The sequence below is a fragment of the Calonectris borealis genome, chromosome 28, assembly GCF_964195595.1.
Source record: "Calonectris borealis chromosome 28, bCalBor7.hap1.2, whole genome shotgun sequence".
NCBI lineage: Eukaryota > Metazoa > Chordata > Aves > Procellariiformes > Procellariidae > Calonectris > Calonectris borealis.
Genome location: NC_134339.1, coordinates 1542819 through 1561462, shown reverse-complemented (window position 1 = coordinate 1561462; position 18644 = coordinate 1542819). Strand labels below are relative to the sequence as shown.

Below are 18644 nucleotides of genomic sequence, written 5' to 3'. Positions count from 1 at the left end.
TATAGCAGCATTTATAGAATAGCTTACTGAGGACAGAAAGACAAAAGCAGCAGGTTGTTGCTTTGCAAGCTGGTACAGAGCTCGACTTTCAACTTGTAATTAAATTCCACAGAAGTCCAGGAAGTTTAGCAGTGCCACTTTACCAGTTACATACAGAAAAACGCTTACCAGAAAGGTCGGGATTAAGGTTGCTGTAATCAAAACAGAGTTATTTTTGTTGTGACGGGTTAATAAAAATGCAAGAACACAGTAATATCACAACGAAGGCGCTATGTGTAGCCCCAGTAACAAGCAGGCTGTGCTTCTGTCCCTCTGCTGAACCCAACAACAAAAGGCAGGTGCATAAGCACCGAGACACACCTCAGCACTCACGCATTCAGTAAGTGACACCTAGGCAAGGGACTACTGGAAAAACCCTTTATTGCAGTAACGCAACCGCCACGCTCCTCTCCATCCGTGACCCATGTCTGGCCGAGCAGGTGCCAACTGGCCGCTCCGCGCAAACGCCGTAAGGCTTCATCACCTGTAAGAGAACAGCGGGGGCCGCACTGGTTGAGGCGACGGCGCCGTCGCTCCGTGAGGCGGGGAGGCCGCCAGGGCCGAGCGCTCCGCGCCGCGGGCGGCCCCGGGCTCACCGGTTCAGCGCAGCCGCCGGGCCTCGCGCTCCGACTCCAGCAGGGTGAGGACGTCGCCTTCGCGCACCGGTCCCTTCACGTTGCGGATGATGGAGCGGCTCGTGTCGTCCATGAACTCCACACGCACCTGTGGGGCGAGATGGCGTCAGCCCGGCCCGGCGGCACCGCTCCCGGCCCAGGCCCAGGCCCAGGCCCGGGCCCAGGCCCCACCCGCTCACCTGCGTGCACTGCCCCTGGGAACCGGTCCGGCCCAGCACCTTGGTCACCTGCGGGGACAGAGCAGGGGGTCAGCGCCCGGCCCCGGCCCCGCGTCCCGGCCCCGGCCCCGGCCCCGCGCCCCCACCCTGGCCAGCTTGATGGGCTGCACGCGGCTCGTGTCCATGGCGGCTCCGCGGCGCAGGAAGGGGGCGGTGCCCTCCCGCGCGCCCTTATATAGCGCCAAGGCTCGCGAGACCCAGCGTGCCCCGCGCGCTCCCGGCACCCCCCGCGCCTCCCTGCCCTTCACAGCGGGCAAGATGGCGACGGCCACCCGCCTCATCCAGCGCTTCCGCAACTTCTTGGCGGGGGTAAGGGCGGCCCCAGCCTCCAACGCCGCCGCGGGTACCGGGCGCTGCGCCCACCGCGGGCCGCTGCCCTGCGCCGGCGGCTCCGCGGAGCCGCCGGCGCAGGGCAGCGGCCCGCGGGGGTGCGCAGCGCCCGGCATCGCGTGAGACGCTCTCGCCTTGCCTTGCAGCGGGACCTCCAGGCCAAGCTGCCGCTGCGCTACACGGAGATCTCCAAGAGGTGCCGGCGGGGCGGGCTGGCCTGGGGGTTTCGGCGTGAGCGCTGAGGCTCGCCGGCCGCGACTGACGTTCTGGAACCGTTCTCTGTCTAGAACCCAGCCGCCGCCTCGGCTCCCGGTGGGCCCCAGCCACAAGTTCGCCAATAACTATTACTGCAGCCGGGACGGACGCCGAGAGTCTTTCCCGCCCATCGTGGTCGCGGCAGCGCAGAAAACCCTCGCTGCGGGGGCTCAGGCTGACAGGTAGGTCTGACCCGGTCGGTCCCGCAGCTCTGCTGCCGCCGCTGTTAGAGCTGAGCGGGCTGAAGCCTTGTTTGACTTATGCCAGAAATACAGAACTCTTCTAATAAGCAGTTAGATTTCACAAGTTGGTAGAAGAACACCGAACTGTTTCTTTGTGTCTGTGTCTCTTGAATAAGTGAGATGGCTGGAAGTTGGCTTAACAAACCCCTCTAGCCGGAGCACCTCCAAAGAAGAGCAACGAAGCTGGTGAAGGGCCTGGAGCACAAGTCTTATGAAGAGCGGCTGAGGGAACTGGGGCTGTTTAGTCTGGAGAAGAGGAGACCTTATCGCTCTCTACAACTACCTGAAATGTGGTTGTAACAAGATTGCGGTCGGTCTCTTCTCCCAAGTAACAAGTGATAGGATGAGAGGAAATGGCCTCAAGTTGTGCCAGGGGAGGTTGAGATTGCATATTAGGAAAAATTTCTTCACCGAAAGGGTTGTCAAGCACTGGAGCAGGCTGTCCAGGGAAGTGGCTGAGTCACCATCTCTGGAGGCATTTAAAGATGTGTAGATGTGGCGTTTAGGGACATGGTTTAGTGGTGGACTTGGCGATGTTAGGTTTACGGTTGGACTCGATGATCTTAAGGGTCTTTTCCATCCTAAATGATTCTGTGATTCTATCATAAAACCTGTACTCCTGATTAAATCTGAGTCTGGTTTTCATGGTGTAATTAAGGCCTCTTTTTCTCTCTTCCTTTGTCTATCCCAGTTCAGGCTCTGCAGTGACAACAGCTGAGAAAAAACCAGTGACACCAGGACCAACACTTAAGAAGTGGGAAATTTCAAAAGACCAGCCCTATTTGTGAGAAATAAATCGGAGGAGGCTGGATGTGCAGGTTACAGTTCGTTACAAAGCAGCACTCTAATGAGGAGGCCTGTGGTGGATTTTGCGATAGTGATGCTGCATGGAACTTGTCCTAGTGCTGCTGATGCATGACTAATAAATGTATTTAAAGCAGTGATTATCCCACCCCCCCCCCATTTTGTCTGTTTTCTTTGAATTATCCAAATTACTACTCTTTAATATTGTTTTGGGTGTAAGGTTTTCTTGAGGGAATAGCAGCATAGCGCTTGCATTTGAGCTTAGGCTCAGTGGATTTGGAAGCTACAGCTGAGATACCGCTTAAGGACAGAGCTGAATAAAACACACCCCAGCCAAAAAGGACCCGATGCTCTGATTTTGCAGTAAGGGACGCGAGTTAAGCAGCCTGTGCCACTCTTACCACAGGGGCCCGATACCCTGGTCAGGCCGCCCCGCTGCAGCTACGCACTTCTCAGATGCTGAGCGCTGTAGTCCAGTCCCTCCCCGATGACAACAGGTCACCCGGGCTCACGATTGCAGTGAGCTGCGCCGATCGCGGAACCGCTGGAGCGTGCGCCTGTGGAGGCGGCGGGAGGAGTGCCGACGTGGCTGGGCTGCGCCCTTGCGCGGCCGGTGCCTGCCAGCAGCAGCTTTATCCCGCTGCCTCAGGGGGAAAGCTTCAGAAGCCACCGCGAGAGGCAGCGGCCGGAGCGAGCCGCCCTGCCCGAGCAGGGCCCCGGGGCCGCGCCTGCCCTCCCGCCAAGCCCGAGCGAGGCGCAGCGGAGCGGGCCCCGCCGCCGCGCGTGCTCCCCGCGGAGCCCCGCGCGCGCCCGACCGCGCTGATGCTCCCCCGCCCCCGGCGGAGGGTCCCTCGGGCGGGCGCGAGGGGAGGGCGGGGCCTCCTCAAGGGCACGCGCCTGCGCCCCGCCCTCCCGGGCATTCCATTGGTGGAGGTCCTGCCCGTGCGCATGCGCCCTACCAGCGCGGGCCGGCTTTATAGGGGTGCAGCGGAGGCAGCGGGTCCTACAGGTGGCGGGCTCCGGCATGGCGCGGCCGCTGCTGCTCCTGCTCCTGCTGCTGCTCCCGCTGCTGCTGCTGCTGCTGCTGCTCCCGCTGCTGCTGCTCCCGCCGCCTCCACCAGGGAACGGTCAGCGGGGGGCGAGGTTGGGGGCGCGCGCGGCCGCATTGTGCCTATTGGCTCCCCGCGCACGCCCTTCGCTCTAATTGGCTGGTGCCTTCGTACGCCCTGCGCGCGAGCTCCCGTCAGCGAGGGGCGCGGGGGGTCCCGGCGGGCAGCGGCCCGGGGCGGAGGGGGGGTCCCGCGCCTCCCCCGCGCCTCCTCACCCCCTGTCCGCCCCCCGCAGCGTCCCTGTCCGGCTGCCGCCCGGACCAGTTCCAGTGCAAGCCCGGCGCCACCTGCTTCCCCTGGGAGTGGCGCTGCGATGGGCACCCCGACTGCGAGGACGAGGGGGACGAGCAGGGCTGCGGGACGGCGACCCCGGCGGAGCCGAGTCCTGACGGCGCTTGGGTGACCCCGCCGTGGAGCTCGGAGGTGCTGCACACCGGCAGCGTAGGTACGGGGCTGCGGCCGGCGGTACGGTCCCGTCGATCGGCCGGGGGGGGACGGGGAGCGGCGGGCTGAGCCTGCGGGAGGCGGCGCCGGAGCCTCGGCTGTCGGCGGCCGTGCTCAGGGGGTGATAAACCAGACTAAAGCCTTTCATCTCTGTCATTTTTAGCCTCCCTGAGACAGTTGCATCCGTCACAGCTTGCTTTGGGCAGAGGAAGCCCTGCAGGGTTAGCCCCACCTTAAGCTTCCTCCTGTGGAGACAGCGTTTAAACACCCCAGGGCTCCCTCGGGAAGTGCCTTTGAAGTACCTTCTTCCAGAACACGCAATTCTGGCTGCCTCCTTCCAACAAGCCAGTGACATTGGAGCCTCTGTCCACCCTTCTGAGCTCCTCTGATCTCTGGGGAATGGGCAAGCTGAAGGGAAAAGGATGGGGAAAGCACTTATGGGCCATGCGGGCAGGATCAGAGCAGCAGACACTGTCAAGCTGAAGGGTGTGTCTGCATCCCCAGGACTGTTTGTGTCTGCTGCTCTGCTCCAAGATGCTCTGGAGCTTCCTCTGTCACAGACCTCTTGGCTGCCTGAGGTGCTTGAAAGTGCTGTTCCAGCTTCCCTTACCCCAGGGGTTTCTGTGGTGTCTGGGAGCTGAAGCACCGTGGATGTGGAGAGGAGGGGATTACTGCAGGTGTATTTGACATACTAGACTGTATTTGGATTTGATGCCTGCACCGGTTCAGTTGGTAGCTGGGGAGATGAGCTGCATTTTGGTTGTACCTGGGGCTTCCCAGTTCCACGAGGAGAGGTTAGGATGCTGCAGCTACAGCTGGGAAATTTCCCAGCTTTCCCCGTTACGCATTTCCAATAGTTCTTTTTTCCTTTGATGTGGGCTAATCACAGTAACGGCAGATAAGGTTTTGCTTAAATTGAAAAAGGCCTGTTGGCACTCTTGAGGTGAACTGGGAACTCAGCCAGGTTTGGATTGCTTTGAATGTTAACCATAAGGTGAGTTGGAAGCCTGATGGACTTGTTCTTTCCTTGCAGAGGCTTCAGCTACACCTGTGCCCGGGGGCTCTGTGCCATCGAGGAGTCAAGGCTGCACGTGGATCTTGATTATTGCAGGTATGCGAGACTCGGAGTGCTGCACGTGGTCTTGGTCCTGCCTCGGGCTATAAATTTAATATCCTGATGGAGTTAATTCCAGACCTGTATCAGTAGCTGCTTTCGCTGGGCTGGGAGGGCTATGGGAGGCCTTAAACCACAGCTTAGTCATTCCTCTGATTTGGACACACTATGTCCTTGGAAAGGCCATTCCGTGCCATCCAGCACTAACTCACTTACTCTCTCTCTGTCCGTTATCCTTGAGGGAAGCTGCTGATCTCTAGCTGTTGGCTAATGCTGTTGAGCAACAGAGCCCAGTGCTGATGTCCAGACCGGGTGCAGTGAGTGGTTCTCTGCTTGTGCACTCTCCTCTCTAGTGCTCCTGAGCATCCTGGTAGCTGTGGGTTCTTTTGCTGTGTGGGGCCTGTCCAAAGCAAAAAGCAGATCTGACATCTTCAGTTTTGAAAACGCATCCAGGGAACAGCTGATGTCTGACAAGAGCCAGACAGGCTCATTTCCCTGAAGGGTAAGTTTCTTGCACCCCATGCACTCTGTATGCATGAGGGAGAAATGCCTTCTTGCCTTGTGTTTCTAGGCTCTAGAGCTTTCCCCTCTGGGGGTAGCTCTTCCGAGCTGTTCCTGCTGCTGGTCAGCCACATGCTTGGGGTTTCAGTCTGCCCTGAAGCAGCAGAACTCTCCCCTTATCTTCCTTGCAATCAGGCGGGAAGGCTCTTACTTGACTGCACAGCCTAATCTGAGTAGATGCTGGCTTCTTTTGATAGTGATGGGCTGGTCTCTGTCCTTCCTCTGCTGCCAAGGACACTGAGCGCTCATGCTAAGATACTAATCTTCTGGTGTGGGTTGTTTTCCTCCACTTTGCACAAACTGAAGTCAAACCAGGTTTTTGCCCAAAGGACTGTCAATAACCAGATGTTTTTCTGTTCTTGTAACAGGGATCTTTACCATGAGGTGATAAGATGGGACTAGCCTTGTCTCCCTCCTGCTCACCACAGAGGCTGACTGAATTGGACATAAGCTCTCAAATCTGGCTTGTTACACTGGAATAACAAGAGGATGCTCCCCTTGGAAATGAGTCTTTGACTGTGGGATCACTTTGGCTCTGGAAATAGCCCAGGACCTTCCCTGGTGCTGTGAAATCACCCCTCACAAAGGTGGTAGAAATTTCTTGATCATTCTTGCCTCCAGCAGTTGTTAATGCTGATTCTCACCAGTGTGACCTTGGACCCAAAGATTTTATTCTCCATGAAATGACACGTGCTAGGTGCTGTTCAACTGTTTCCTTCCACTTTCAGCCAAGAGACTTTTTTCACCTGCCCCATTCTTAGCCCCTGTTCCCTGACAAAATCCAGGGGGTTCTTATCCGTGTCAGTAGGAGCTCACTGACTCTGCACAGATCAGACATATACTCCATGTTTGCGCTAGTGTTTTGGTGCAGCTCAATCCGAAGTACAGGGAGCTTTTAGTGACAGGTCAGCCACAGAGGTGAAAGTTGAAAAGCTTCCTGTCTGCTCTGGCTTTGCTGCACTGCCGCCCTGAGTCAGCGTGGGCGGACAGCTTCTCAGCACACTCCCTTCCAGCAAGGATCACCACCCTTTGCAGAACTGCAATTTCTACCCCAGTGCTGAACTCTGGACATTGCTTCTCTAACACTGTTAATGGGTCTTCCTTAAAACTGTTTTGACATGAGTGGTGTCCCTCAAGGGTCCATACTGGGACCAATGCTATTTAATATCTTCATCAGTGGCGTGCATAGTAAGATGGACAGGACCCTCAGCAAGTCTGCAGGTGAGACCAAGCTGAGTGGTGCAGTTGATTCACTTGGGGGAGGGGAAGCCATCCAGAGGGACCTTAGCAGACCAGAGGAGTGGGCCCATGTGAACATCATGAAGTTCAATAAGGTCAAGTGCAAGGTCCTGCATCTTGGTTGGGGCAGTCCCTGGAGAAGAGAAGGCTCCGGGGAGACCTTATTGTGTCTTGTAAGAAAGATGGAGAGAGGCTTTTTACCAAGGCCTGTAGTGGTAGGACAAGGGGCAACAGTTATAAACAGAAAGAGTAGTTTTAGATCGGACATAAGGCAGAAATGTTTTACGATGAGGGTGGTGAGATACTGGAACAGGTTGCCCAGAGAAGGCGTGGATGCCTCATCATTGGAAGTGTTCAAAGTCAGGTTGGACAGGGCTCTGAGCAACTTGATCTAGTGAAAGATGTCCCTGCCCACAGCAGGTGGGGTTGGAACTAGATGATCTTTAAAGGTCCCTTCCAATCCAAACCATTCTATGGGTCTATGAGGTTTTGCGTGTTTGGCTTTTTTTTGTTGTTGTTGTTTCAGTTTGAAATAACTTGTGTCCTGGATCAAACATTGTCTGTGCATTGAGGCATGCGTAGCTCTTTCTGAACGGCTCAGTGCTGTACACTTTTCAGAAGAACTGGCAGTGGACGGAGGAGATTACTGACCAGTGCCTCTAGTTCAGTGTTGACCACACACTCCTTGCACAAGTGTTCACTAAGTGCACAAAAGATAGAAAGCTGCTGCCTTGGCTGCTGATCTCTGTGCCTTAAAGGTGAGAGCTTGGCTTGCCGAGCAAACACCGGTCATCAGCCTTAGAGCAGGGGTCTTCCACTCCTGGATAGTGTGTGTGAGCGTGCTGCTGTACCCCATGGGAGAAACTTCTATATGTGGTATGGAGTACTGGGTTATTCCAGTGCTGCTATTTTTAGTACCAAGAGGTCATTTGCAAGGGTGCACACAACCTTGCCTCTGTTTCCATAGGGACGAGTGGACATAGCTGTTGGTGAATAAAGAACTTGAAACTAATGAGCTCTGGATTTTTTCTTTTTCTTGGATTTGTGCATTTGCTTGAATTCTGTAGTCAGGAGGTGGGGGCTGCATCACCTTTGGATTGTCACATTCTGGGAAAGAGGACTCATGGTGGGTGGGCTGGCATGGGCAGATAGGGAAAGCAAGTGCTGCTGCGCCTGCCCGGGACTGAAGTGACTCCAGGACACATCAGCTGTAATAGAAAGAATGAAATATAGGGAGCGGAGTGGGTGGAGAGAAGAGAAACAGCTGGCACTGGCACCAGGGATGCTACTGCAGAATAAATGACAAGCGGAAGGCTTACGCAAGAACAAGGTGAAAAACTTAAGACCGCGTGAGCCTGTTCCTTCTTCGTTAGGGCACGTGAAGGGAGCGGGGTGCCCAGCAGAGCGGGAAGGTGCTTCAGAAATCCCGGCAGGACAGGGCTGAGATAGGGCTGATAGAAGAGCTTGTGCTGTCAGGGCCATGTGGCAGAGGTCAGGTGTCACCAGCTTGTCCCAGATCATCCTCTCAGCTCGAGCTGCTGAGCCGAGACGTGCTGTTCTGTTACACGGGGCAGAGCCCCTCTCTCTGCGATGGGGAGCAAGGACCGTGGTAAACAGCAGTCGCAGCCTCTTCCCACTGCAAGATCATGCAGGTTTTGCTTACTGATCCCTGAGCTGAATGTGTCAGGGTTGAAAGAAACATTTTTATGGGTCTTGGGCCAAAACTTGGGACCGTGTTTGTGACAGCAATTTCCCTTCCTCTGTTTGGTGCCAGAAGCATTTTTGTTGTCCTAATCCCCAGGCTCAAAGACTTCAATTGTGTGGCCTGAGCTTCTTTTCAGCCTAGGAGTAGCTTTGTGCTCCAAGTCTCTGTATTTAATTAGATCAGTTCACAGAAATCAATGTGATGTTTTACATGCTGAGGTAGGGTTGTGTTCCAGGGTAAGACATCAAAGATCGGCCCGTTTAATTTTGGTTCCCCTTTTACTTGCAAATCCAAAGGATTATTTCCTCCTCTTCAGTTCCTGTAGCTCAGGGGAACTTTTACTGCATACTTGCGTTCCCAGTGTCCCATTCCATGTTCCTGCCCCTGCACGTGGGAGTAACGGGGCTGAAGGCCAGTGCGATGAGCGGGTGGCACAGGGCAGCGGTGCAGGAGCAACCTGTCACGTTGGGGATCCGCTCAGGCACTGGTGGAGGGTGAGATGCTTCCTTCGCCTCTTCCCTTGTAAATCTGCGCTGTGGCATTTTGAGGGATGAGCTGGGAGGTAGCAACTGTTTCCCTCCTCTGGGCTATGACAGCTGATGGAGCAGGGGCAGCTGCATTAGCGCTCATGTGCTTAACGAATGACCAGTGCCAAGAGCAGCATCTGTTGTGGGGGTACAAAGCTGATACAAATCCTGCATGTCTGCACCTTTCTGTGCCTGGCAAGGGAGGTCTTTCAGGGTTAAATCAAGGCAAGTTCACACTCTCTGTTCAACTTGCTATCGTGGATGCCCTCCTTGGAAAGAGGGTAGCGTGTGACAAACACAAACAGCTAATAAGAACAGAATAAGGAAAAAGAGAAGTGCAGAGCTGGAAATAGTTCCTTACATAAAGGGCTAGTGCTTCAATCTCATTATTGTCTTAAGGAGCGGACACTTAGCTGCCTCCTACTCCTACGATGCAAACCGCAATCTGATAAGCCATCGGCTTTGGGAACCTGGCAGGTGCCACGTGGCACCATGACACAGCCAGTGCCCGTCGGGCAGCAGCTCACCACAGCTCCTTTGAGCTCACAGCACTTGTCCCAGCCAGCGTCCGCCTGGTGGGAGCGTTCCCATGAAGCCAGAGCTGCTGTCCCACGGCCCGTAACAGGAATCACTGCTTCAAGGATCAGGCACGATGAGGCAGCTGGGGAGGAGGCATGCGAGTCTCTCTGCCAGCCTGAAGATAGGGGATCGGCGGGGCTGCTGCTGGACACCGGAGGAAGAGGAAGTCCACATCCCATTTGCGCAGGACAGCCTGGTGAAGCAATGGAGCTCCATGCAGAACGTGATGGACAGAAACCAGGAGAAAAGCAAGACTCCCATCCAAAGGAACAAGTACTTGCTCAACATTAACGTGGGTGGCAAATTGTTCCAGATAGCTTACAAAGAAGCAGCCCGATATCCCGTCACTAGGCTTGGGAAGCTGGCCCTTTATACAGACCCTATGAAGAAGCTGCAGCTCTGTGATGACTACTCAGTGCAGAAGAATGAGTACTTCTTTGACAGAGATCCTTCAATTTTCCACTACATCTTCCACTTCTACCGCAGCGGTGTCCTGTGGATAATGGATGAGATGTGCCCCAGTAACTTTGTGGAGGAAATCAAGTACTGGGGAATCAATCTGAAATACTCCCAATCCTGCTGCCGGATCCTGTTTGAGGAAAAGCAAGATGAACTCAGTGAGTACCTGAAAATACAGAAGGAGCTGGAGGCAGAACTGGAGCCCCTGGACTCAGCAGAGCAGTTTGAGGGCAAATTTCTGGGATCGTTTCGGAAGATGATCTGGAACCTCATTGAGAACCCGTACTCTTCTGTCCCAGCCAAGATCATTGCTGTCATGTCGAGCATCTTTGTGCTTATCTCCATCATGGGCATGACACTGAGCACAGTGGAGGAGATGAAACACAAGACGGGGAAGATGTGGATGGAGCAGCTGGAGATGATCTGTGCCATCTTCTTCACCTCCGAATACCTCATGAGGCTCATATCCTCCTCCAGCCTCAAGAAATTTTTGCGGGCTGCATTTAATGCTGTAGACCTGGTGGCCATCCTGCCCTTCTACATCCAGATCCTCTTTGAAAATCTGGATGATGGAGACGCGCTTTATCATGAGGAACTGCACAAGGTGGAGAATGTGAGCAAGCTGGGCAAAGTCCTCAAGCTCATTAAGCTCATGAGGATCTTCCGCATCCTCAAGCTGGCGCGCCACTCCACTGGCCTCCGGGCCTTCGGCTTCACCATACGCCAGTGCTACCAGCAGGTTTGCTGCCTCCTCCTCTTCATCGCCATGGGGGTCTTCACCTTCTCTGCTCTCATGCACTCGGTGGAACATGATGTCCCAGGCACCAACTTCACCAGTATCCCCTACGCGTGGTGGTGGGCAGCGGTAAGGTGTGAGCCCCTTCTTCCAGAGAGGGTGGGGCTCTGTGAGTAGGGGCTGCCCTGGTGCTGGAGGGATTCACCACTGCTGCTGGCCAGGAGACAGAAAAGGGCCCAGTCTTCCCACCAGTTCAGTAATGGTGGGAAACCCAGAGCCCTGTATGCTCTGAGAAAAGAAATCAGAGGTTTGGACTAAGTTCAGAGGCTCAAAAGCCGGCACTGGGGTGGGATGGTGGGACAGAGGTGGTGGCCTGGGAACCTCCAGGTCTGGGTTAGTGACAAGGGGGATGTAACTCAGCCCGGGCTGTGTCTGTCATGGGACCCAAGTGTTGGGTGGACATGGTTCAGACCCCGTTGGCTTGGGGACAGCCACCTGGGACAGCCTGGGGCTTGTGCAGCGTTGCAGCCCGGCTGGGCTCAGAAGGCATGAGGGGGTCAGGCCTCGTGGGGCTGAGCCTGGGGACCCAGGGCTGCATGCGGGAACCAAGGAAACATGGTCACACCGTGCCTCAGCCCTTGTCCTGAGAGAGGACACAGGCTGGGCTGTGCTGCAGCCGGGGACAGGCGCCCTTGTTTGCTGCCCTGCTCGTGCCGGGAGCTGGCAGCTCTGCTGAGCTGAGCACTATAATAAACCTGGGATTACCTCCGAGATGAGGAGCAGCTAAAGCACTTGAGAGCCAGGGGTTATGAGGGCATTTTGATTTACGGATTAAATGATCCCACAGATCACTTCTGCTCTTATAATCCCCCTTGGCCACCACAGGCTGCCTGCTTCAAATTCATCCCTCCTCGAGGAAGTGCAAAATCACTTAGCAAAATCACCAGATTTGAGTATTTAAACGTCACAGGCTGATCCTGTCCCCGGTTAGCATGGCTTCGTGCAAAGCCCAAACCATCTGCCTCAGCTCTCACCCTGTCCCCATAGTCCCGCTCCCCTGTCATCCAAACGCGGTTCCTCCGGGTGCATTCCTGGGCAGTGCCTCTGCTTCCCTTGGAGGGAGGGTCTGGGAAGCCTCATTCCTGTGGGACCAGGCAGCTTACGGCCAGGAAGCACCGGAGCCACTGCTCCGTGGGGGCAGGAAGCTCCAGCAGACAGTCTGGCTGCTGGGGCAAGTTCAGCTCGGTGATGTCCAGCTGCTTTTGAAGGGACACACGCGAAGGGGAGGAGGGGGCAGGGAGGCTTGCCTCTGGTCTCTGCTGTTGGGGCCTCATCCTTGGGTCTCCAAGCCTGCCAGGCGCAGCCCGGGGAGCTGAGCCCTGGCCGTGCAGGCTGCTGGAGCAGGGACAGCCGAGCGGGCTGCAGCCATGGAGCAGTGCCGTTCCCAGGCTATACCCAGCTCCCACACAGGGGCAGAGGGAGGTTGGTCCCAGCACGGGCAGGTGGGGTCTGCTGGGCTTGTTCACATAGGATTTTATCCTTTCCCTTCCTCGCCAAGGTCAGCCTCTCCACTGTGGGCTACGGAGACACTGTGCCCGACACTCTGCTAGGCAGGATAGTGGCATTTGGCTGCATCTCCTTTGGCATCATCCTCAATGGCATGCCCATCTCCATCCTCTACAACAAGTTTTCTGACTACTATGCCAAGCTGAAGGCCCATGAGAATGAGACCAGCAACTCGCTCAAGCTCTCCAGGAGGATCTGCTTGAAGGAGCGAGTTCTGCGGAAGCTGTCGGAGTGCTGCAGAGCCGACCCCCGCTGTCACCACTGACCACCAGCCCTTCACCCCCTGGACACCCCCTCTGCCACGATGCATCCTGCCCTGCAGCCTGGCCGTCCCTCCAGCAGGTCCTGTCGCCTCCACAGCTCGGGCAGCGAGCAGTAAGTCACAGCAGCATCGGGGGGGGTCTGCCGTTGTACAGGTGGTGCTGCCAGCTCAGGTGTTCGGAGGGATGAAACATGGCCGTGACTGTGTTGTGACCTCCCTCAGTATTGCATGCTGACTGCAGAGCGGTCAGTAAAGGACCAGCTAAAGAGCGTGCAGTACGGCCAAGGCAGGACGTCTGCCTGTCGTGGTCTGGGGCGTGGGGCATCCTGAGGACACAGGGAGCGAGCAGCGGGACGCACGGGGCTGAACTCTGTCACCTTTCTGCGGGTGGTAGAGGTGGACCCCCATGAGGAGATGAAGCCCGGTGTGACACCTGCGCAGGCGCTGCTCTGCTCCCGCGTTGAGTGGGACATGCGCAGGCTCCCCCTGCCAGGCAGTGGCCCGGGACCCCATGACTGCTTCCCAGCCAGGCAGATGTTCAGCCCAGGCTGAGTCCAGCGTGGGGATTTGGGTGAAGGCCCGCAGAAAAGGCTGCAGCCGTGCATCCTTCCAGCCAAACCCACTTTCCTTCCCAGTGCCCTGGGAGCCTGGGGGCACAGTCCTGGCTCGGGATGCTGCTGCGATGGGAACCACGGGCACCCTTGGGGTGCAGAGCTGGTAGCCAGAGCATCCCCAGGAACAGGCATTTAATAAACCAGGCCAAAACCATTCATTCTCTTGGATTATTGGCCAGCCACTTTGTGTAATTCAGTAAACTGCTCCTAATTCAGGGGTGAGGAGGGGACATCTCCCCAGGGCTCACAACCACCTCTCCTGCCCATCGGTGGGAGGATGGGGCTCTCGTGGGACGCAGGTGAGCCTGTCTGCCTGTTGGTTTTGGGATGAGGTGCCTGGCTCTGGGTGCATTGGAAGAGAAGCTGGGACATCTGCATGTGCTCAGGACACACCGTTTGGCTCTGCCCTGTGTTCACATCCCAGTGGCAGAGGGGGGCAGTGGGGGACATGTCCGTGGGGCCAGGGGAAGGATTTGCCCTCCAGTGTGGGACCATATCTAGTCAATGGGCTCCCAGGGGGGGATTCAACCTTTCCCTGGGTGGGATGGGGAGAGGGACCCCAGGCCGCAGGGCAGGCAGTGGCAGGGAAGGGCCGACTGCTGGTGCTGCTGTCGGGTGAGCAGTGGGAGGAAACTGGTGCCTGCCAGGCCAGGGTGGGATTTGGTCACTTGCAGGCTGAGCTTGGAGATGAAGAGCTGCTGGGGGGTCCTGGTGTCAGCCTGGGACCACGGTTAAGCTGCTGCTGTTGGAAACTGTTGGAAAGAGGCTTGGAGGGGCTGAGCCCTCTGGCAGGGACAGCCACGCTCCCGCTGAGTCCTGCACTGCAGGGGACAAGGGGGCTGTGCCAGTGGGTGCAAGACAGGGACCCCTCCCTGACCCCCAGCACCTACACCCGCTCCCTGGTACCCACATTGACACCCGCCCTCTGTACACCGCCCCAGCACCGACCCGATCCCACAACATTGTCAACTCTGTCAGCCCCGTTTCTCTTCCACGAGGAACCTTCTCTCTGGGCACGGCGCAGCCTCCTCCAGCCATCTTCACCCAGAGCTGTCCTTCCCCACCACCCACTCGCCCCGGCAGCATCACCTCCAGGAACTCTACATCCCCCCTCAACCCCAGACCCCGTCCCCGCATCCCCCCACACGCCCCCATCTCCTGCTCGGGGGCGTGTCCCCCCCACCCCTCCATTGCGGGCTGGCTGATGGATCCTGAGCTCATTCAGCTTCCAAGGAACGGGGTTCAGCAACCGACCCCCCCCTCCGGAGACTGCGCTGCTGCTGAATCCTTATCTCTGCTTGCACCACCCCTCCCTATGCCCACAGGGTGTTTGCTTGCCCTCGGCCAGCCCCATCCCGGGCAGCGGTCCCACGAGCAGCCCCTCAGAGAACAGCACTTCTAAGAGTTCCTCTGAATTCATTTTATAAGTCACAACAACACAGAAATGTACAGACATTTACAGGACACTGTACAGGAGGTTTCTGTCATATATTAGTGCTTTAGCTATATACATATAGTACAGCCTGCGGGAAGCTTCTGCACGGGCAAGGAAACCTGCACCCCCACGCAGGGCACCCCGAAATGGAGCTGTTGCCCCAGGGCTGCTGAGTTGCACGGGCTCATTCAGGTCGATTTAATCAGAGCTTGGCCCTGAGCCTTCCCGGGCACTACCGGGGGGTGACACCACCCGGGGCAGAGCCGGGCACCCCCTTGCTTTGCTCACCCTGGTCTCTTTTAGAGGGTTTTGTGGGAGAGAGACCCCCACCCAGATGCTCCCAGGATTGGGAGCAGCCTCCACTGCGGCGGTGTTTCCACCTTCCCACTCCTCCTGCCTCAGTGGCAGCCGCAGCTCCCAGCCACCATGTCGTCGTACTGCTTGAGGACCACGTTCTCGTCATCGTCGAAGTAGAGGAGGTTGATGGAGTAGAGCTTGTCGGGCACGCAGCAGGGGCTGCTGACGCCCTCGCTCAGCTTGAGGGCGTTGATGATGGACTGCACGGTGGCGTGGTTCGTTGGCCGCATGTTCTCGCCCAGCGGGAAGGGGCAGGAGCCCTTGCAATGGTAGGCGTTGTACCCCCGCGGCGAGATGATCCAGCCGGACCAGCCGATCTCCTCAAAGTCCACGGATAAGGGATGCCTCTGGCAGGGCTGGAGCCGGTCCAGCGAGCGTGTGCTGCGCGGCCCAGTCAGCTTGGGAACCGACATCTTGGCGGGGAGAATGGGAGCCTGAGGCTGTAAATCTGGCAGAAAGGAGCACCCAGTGCCATTAGCCATCAAGTGAGCCTGGGAGGAGGGAGAACATGGTGCAGCCCCCCCGGCCACCCCTCCCCGCAGGTTTTGTCTGCAGGCATCTGATGCAGCAAGCCCTTCGGTCACAGCCTGTCACCAGCCCAGGCAGAGCCACCAGGAGGTGACAACCTCACGGCCCCACAGCCGCACTCATCAGGGCAAGCAAAATCCAGATTTACATCTGTGAGCCTGCACCCCTGCACAGACTAAACCAGAGAGGAGACGGCTCTGGTTTAGAAGAAGCTTTGGATTTGAAGGAGCCCACGTGCGGGGAGCACACCAGCGCCCTGTGGGTGAGGGGACGGCGGCACGGAGGGAGCCGAGCCAGGGCGTGCGGGACCCACCTGGGAAGCTGGCCACGGGCAGGGACGCTCCCCGGCGCCCATCGTCCGTGAACAGGACCAACATGGGCTTCTTGCTCTCATGGTGGTCCCTGCTGGATGCGAACTGCAGTGGTGGGGGGTCGAGCGGGCTCCCGCCCAGGCCCTGGACCGTCACCAGCAAACCCTGGTTGCTGCTTTCATCTTCGGTCCAGTCGCGAACCTGGGGAACCAAACTGGTGTCACCGCGGCACCGCAGGCCAGGACAGGCACCCCGCTGGTGTCCCCATTGCAGGTGCCAGGTCAGCAAACCCCGCGCCCTGTCAGCAGCAGGGTGGCGTGAATCGGGACCCCCGTGGCCACACTCACTTCCCAGCCATGGGAAGGGGCTGTGCTGCTCCGGGGCTGCGGCACAGGGGACATTGCGGCAGGAGCCAGCACCGCTGTCATTGTGGAGCCGTGGGACCGGTCTGGGGCAGGATGGAGCAGCCCCCCAGCACTCTTGGCAGGGCTCTTACCCCCCCTTCCAGAGGCTGTATCCCCCCCACACTGCTGCAGAGGCTACAGATAGGAAATTGCATCGGAGCCCGAAAGGCCGCTGGAGGTGAAATGGATTAAAAAAAGCTTCTGCACGCAAACCTCCAGAGTTTCCTCTGTGCCACCCGAACCAGGGGAAAAGCAACTCACAGCCTGCGTGATGGCAAAGACCTCCCAGCCCGAGCCCTGCAGTGAGACGAGCCTGGCTGCCAGCAGCTTCTTGCCTCCAGGGGCATCTGGCTCGCTCTTCTCCAGCACTTGGTAGACGCTGACCTGGGGAAGGCAGCAAAGGGCCGTTACCAGCAGCACATCCTGCCCGACGGGAAAGACCCTGGACATAGGTACTGGGGAAAAAAATAAGGGGGGAGATGCGAGAGTTGTCAGCCTGGATTTGTCACAACCCGCGGGTGCCTTGGCTGGTGTGTGCACAAACCAGGATGATATTTAAGAACCCACCACAGTTAAATCATCGTGATTCTCTCTGCAACACGGTGACACTCAGTCGTATGAATTTCACAGAGCTGGGCCGTGTTGCCACTGCAGGCGAGCGACCGCAGCATGCCCAGTGGCATCCCCGGGCACAGGCTGGGGCACATCCCCCTCCCCATCCCCATCCCTGTCCCCATCCTGTCCCCCTCCTCACCTGGCAGAAGTGGTGCCTTTTGGGCCCGTCAGTGGCCCTCGGCCAGAGGCGGAATAGATGCAGCTCTGCTGTCAGGATCTTCTCGTTCTTGGCCACGCTGGAGAGGATAAAAAGGAACCGCATCTTCTCGCCGTGAGCTGGAGGGAAGGATGGGTTGAGAAGTGGAGCCAAACAGGGGGGCAGCACCTCCACCAGCTGCGCTTGCCCCCTCCCGCAGCCCTGTCCCCACCACCACCGGGACGACCCCGACCTTACTTTTATCCAAGAAGCTGCGGACCGTGTTGCCCTCCAGGATGCCGGGGTTCTTGGTGACACCATCCGCGTTGGCGACGGTGTTGAATAGATCCACCATGTACTGGGGCGGCTGCTTGAAGTGTGCTGGGGAGGGTGGAGGGTCTTCCATGCCAAAGACTTCCAGGAGCCTCTTCAGCGCCTCAGCCCGCCGGCTTGCTGCACTGGCCGGATTCGGGCACGCCGGCTTGGCCAGGGCCAGCAGCAGCAGGACGGTCCCCAGCATGGCTCTGCTGTCCCTGCCCCAGCTCGACTCCCCCCTGCCTCCCCGGCGCTGCATTTATAACTCGCTGCGAAGATGAGTTAGTCATCTTGGAGCGGAGTCAAATATGCAATTTTTGAGCAATCAAGAGGGTAAAGAGAGCTAACTGCCGTGCTAACAAGGTGCAAAGCTGGGCTCCTGGGCACCCTGCACCAATTAGCCCCAGTACACAAGCGGGAGGGGAGGACGGCTCACCCGAGCGCTCCCAGGGGCTGGCGAGGGACACGGGGGTCTGGGGCCGCGCAGCCCCTCGGCAAGGCCCTGGCTGGGCTGCGTTTGCTCTCCGTAGGAGACTAACTGGTTTTTAATGATGGCACTAATGGGACAAACAGGAGGACCTTTGTGTGGAGGAATGCAGCCCCCCTGAGAGCCGAGCGGGCTGGACGAGCATTCCCTTCCCACCTCTGTCCTGCTGCAGCAGCTTGTGCTGCCCCACGCCGCGGCCACTGCCCGGAGCGAGGAGCATCGGGGGTGGCTCGGTGTCCACCGGTGTCCCCATCCCATGTCCCTGTCAAGCGTGCAGGGTGGGGTGCCCGGGGACCCTTCCTGCAGCAGGGGCAGCCCAGGCTGCAGGTCCTCCAACGCTCCCTGCCGCAGCGCCCGCGCGAAGGCGCCCAGAGAGCTGAGACCTCGGTGCAAAGTGGGTTTCCAGCAGAGAACCGGTGGCCCCGGGGGCTGCAGCTTCTTTCCACAGCGCTGCTTGGCCCTGGACTGTAGCAATAACTCAGCAGCAGGAGGAACCAAACCAAAATTAAGCTTTTTTTTTTTTTTTAAAAGAGCCAATTGTCTTCCTGGGGATTAAAAGGCATTTGCTGCTAATTCCTGAATGCTCAATATTAATGAAATGTCACGAGAACCCTATGG

The 18644-nt window shown here is 57.7% G+C and overlaps 5 protein-coding genes across 9 annotated transcripts; 3 read left to right on the top strand and 2 right to left on the bottom strand.

Annotated features, from left to right (window-relative positions):
- Nucleotides 1–403: 403 nt before the first annotated feature.
- On the bottom strand, nt 404–1082 carry RPS28 (ribosomal protein S28). Of its 2 annotated transcripts, none has more exons than XM_075175361.1 (4): nt 979–1082; nt 854–901; nt 636–762; nt 404–548 (listed from the first exon to the last, which is right to left on the bottom strand). In XM_075175361.1, the coding sequence occupies exons 1-3, from the start codon at nt 1015–1017 to the stop codon at nt 640–642; spliced, it is 210 nt and encodes a 69-aa protein (XP_075031462.1). In that variant the 5' UTR covers nt 1018–1082; the 3' UTR covers nt 404–548; nt 636–639. The 2 variants fall into 2 exon arrangements, with proteins under 2 accessions (XP_075031462.1, XP_075031461.1); XM_075175360.1 differs by having other exon boundaries at nt 404–523; nt 979–1081.
- A 29-nt stretch (nt 1083–1111) lies between these two features.
- Nucleotides 1112–2659, top strand: NDUFA7 (NADH:ubiquinone oxidoreductase subunit A7). 2 transcript variants are annotated; one of them, XM_075175363.1, is made up of 4 exons: nt 1112–1201; nt 1381–1418; nt 1510–1659; nt 2411–2659. In XM_075175363.1, exons 1-4 carry the CDS (start codon nt 1151–1153, stop codon nt 2505–2507), a joined length of 336 nt encoding a protein of 111 aa, XP_075031464.1. In that variant the 5' UTR covers nt 1112–1150; the 3' UTR covers nt 2508–2659. The 2 variants fall into 2 exon arrangements, with proteins under 2 accessions (XP_075031464.1, XP_075031463.1); XM_075175362.1 differs by having other exon boundaries at nt 1369–1418.
- A 740-nt stretch (nt 2660–3399) lies between these two features.
- On the top strand, nt 3400–6256 carry CD320 (CD320 molecule). 3 transcript variants are annotated; one of them, XM_075175359.1, is made up of 5 exons: nt 3400–3650; nt 3868–4077; nt 5110–5187; nt 5544–5692; nt 6120–6256. In XM_075175359.1, the coding sequence occupies exons 1-4, from the start codon at nt 3548–3550 to the stop codon at nt 5687–5689; spliced, it is 537 nt and encodes a 178-aa protein (XP_075031460.1). In that variant the 5' UTR covers nt 3400–3547; the 3' UTR covers nt 5690–5692; nt 6120–6256. The 3 variants fall into 3 exon arrangements, with proteins under 3 accessions (XP_075031460.1, XP_075031459.1, XP_075031458.1); XM_075175358.1 differs by lacking the exon at nt 5544–5692 and having other exon boundaries at nt 3482–3650; XM_075175357.1 differs by lacking the exons at nt 5544–5692; nt 6120–6256 and adding an exon at nt 5432–5535 and having other exon boundaries at nt 3482–3650.
- Nucleotides 6257–8114: 1858 nt separating this feature from the next.
- Nucleotides 8115–13410, top strand: LOC142093819 (potassium voltage-gated channel subfamily V member 2-like). Its single transcript, XM_075175356.1, has 2 exons — nt 8115–11125; nt 12555–13410. The coding sequence occupies exons 1-2, from the start codon at nt 9875–9877 to the stop codon at nt 12825–12827; spliced, it is 1524 nt and encodes a 507-aa protein (XP_075031457.1). The 5' UTR covers nt 8115–9874; the 3' UTR covers nt 12828–13410.
- Nucleotides 13411–14971: 1561 nt separating this feature from the next.
- Nucleotides 14972–17744, bottom strand: LOC142093862 (bone morphogenetic protein 2-like). The gene is made up of 5 exons (XM_075175424.1): nt 17483–17744; nt 17228–17364; nt 16735–16857; nt 16072–16270; nt 14972–15678 (listed from the first exon to the last, which is right to left on the bottom strand). The coding sequence occupies exons 1-5, from the start codon at nt 17742–17744 to the stop codon at nt 15272–15274; spliced, it is 1128 nt and encodes a 375-aa protein (XP_075031525.1). The 3' UTR covers nt 14972–15271.
- Nucleotides 17745–18644: the final 900 nt, after the last annotated feature.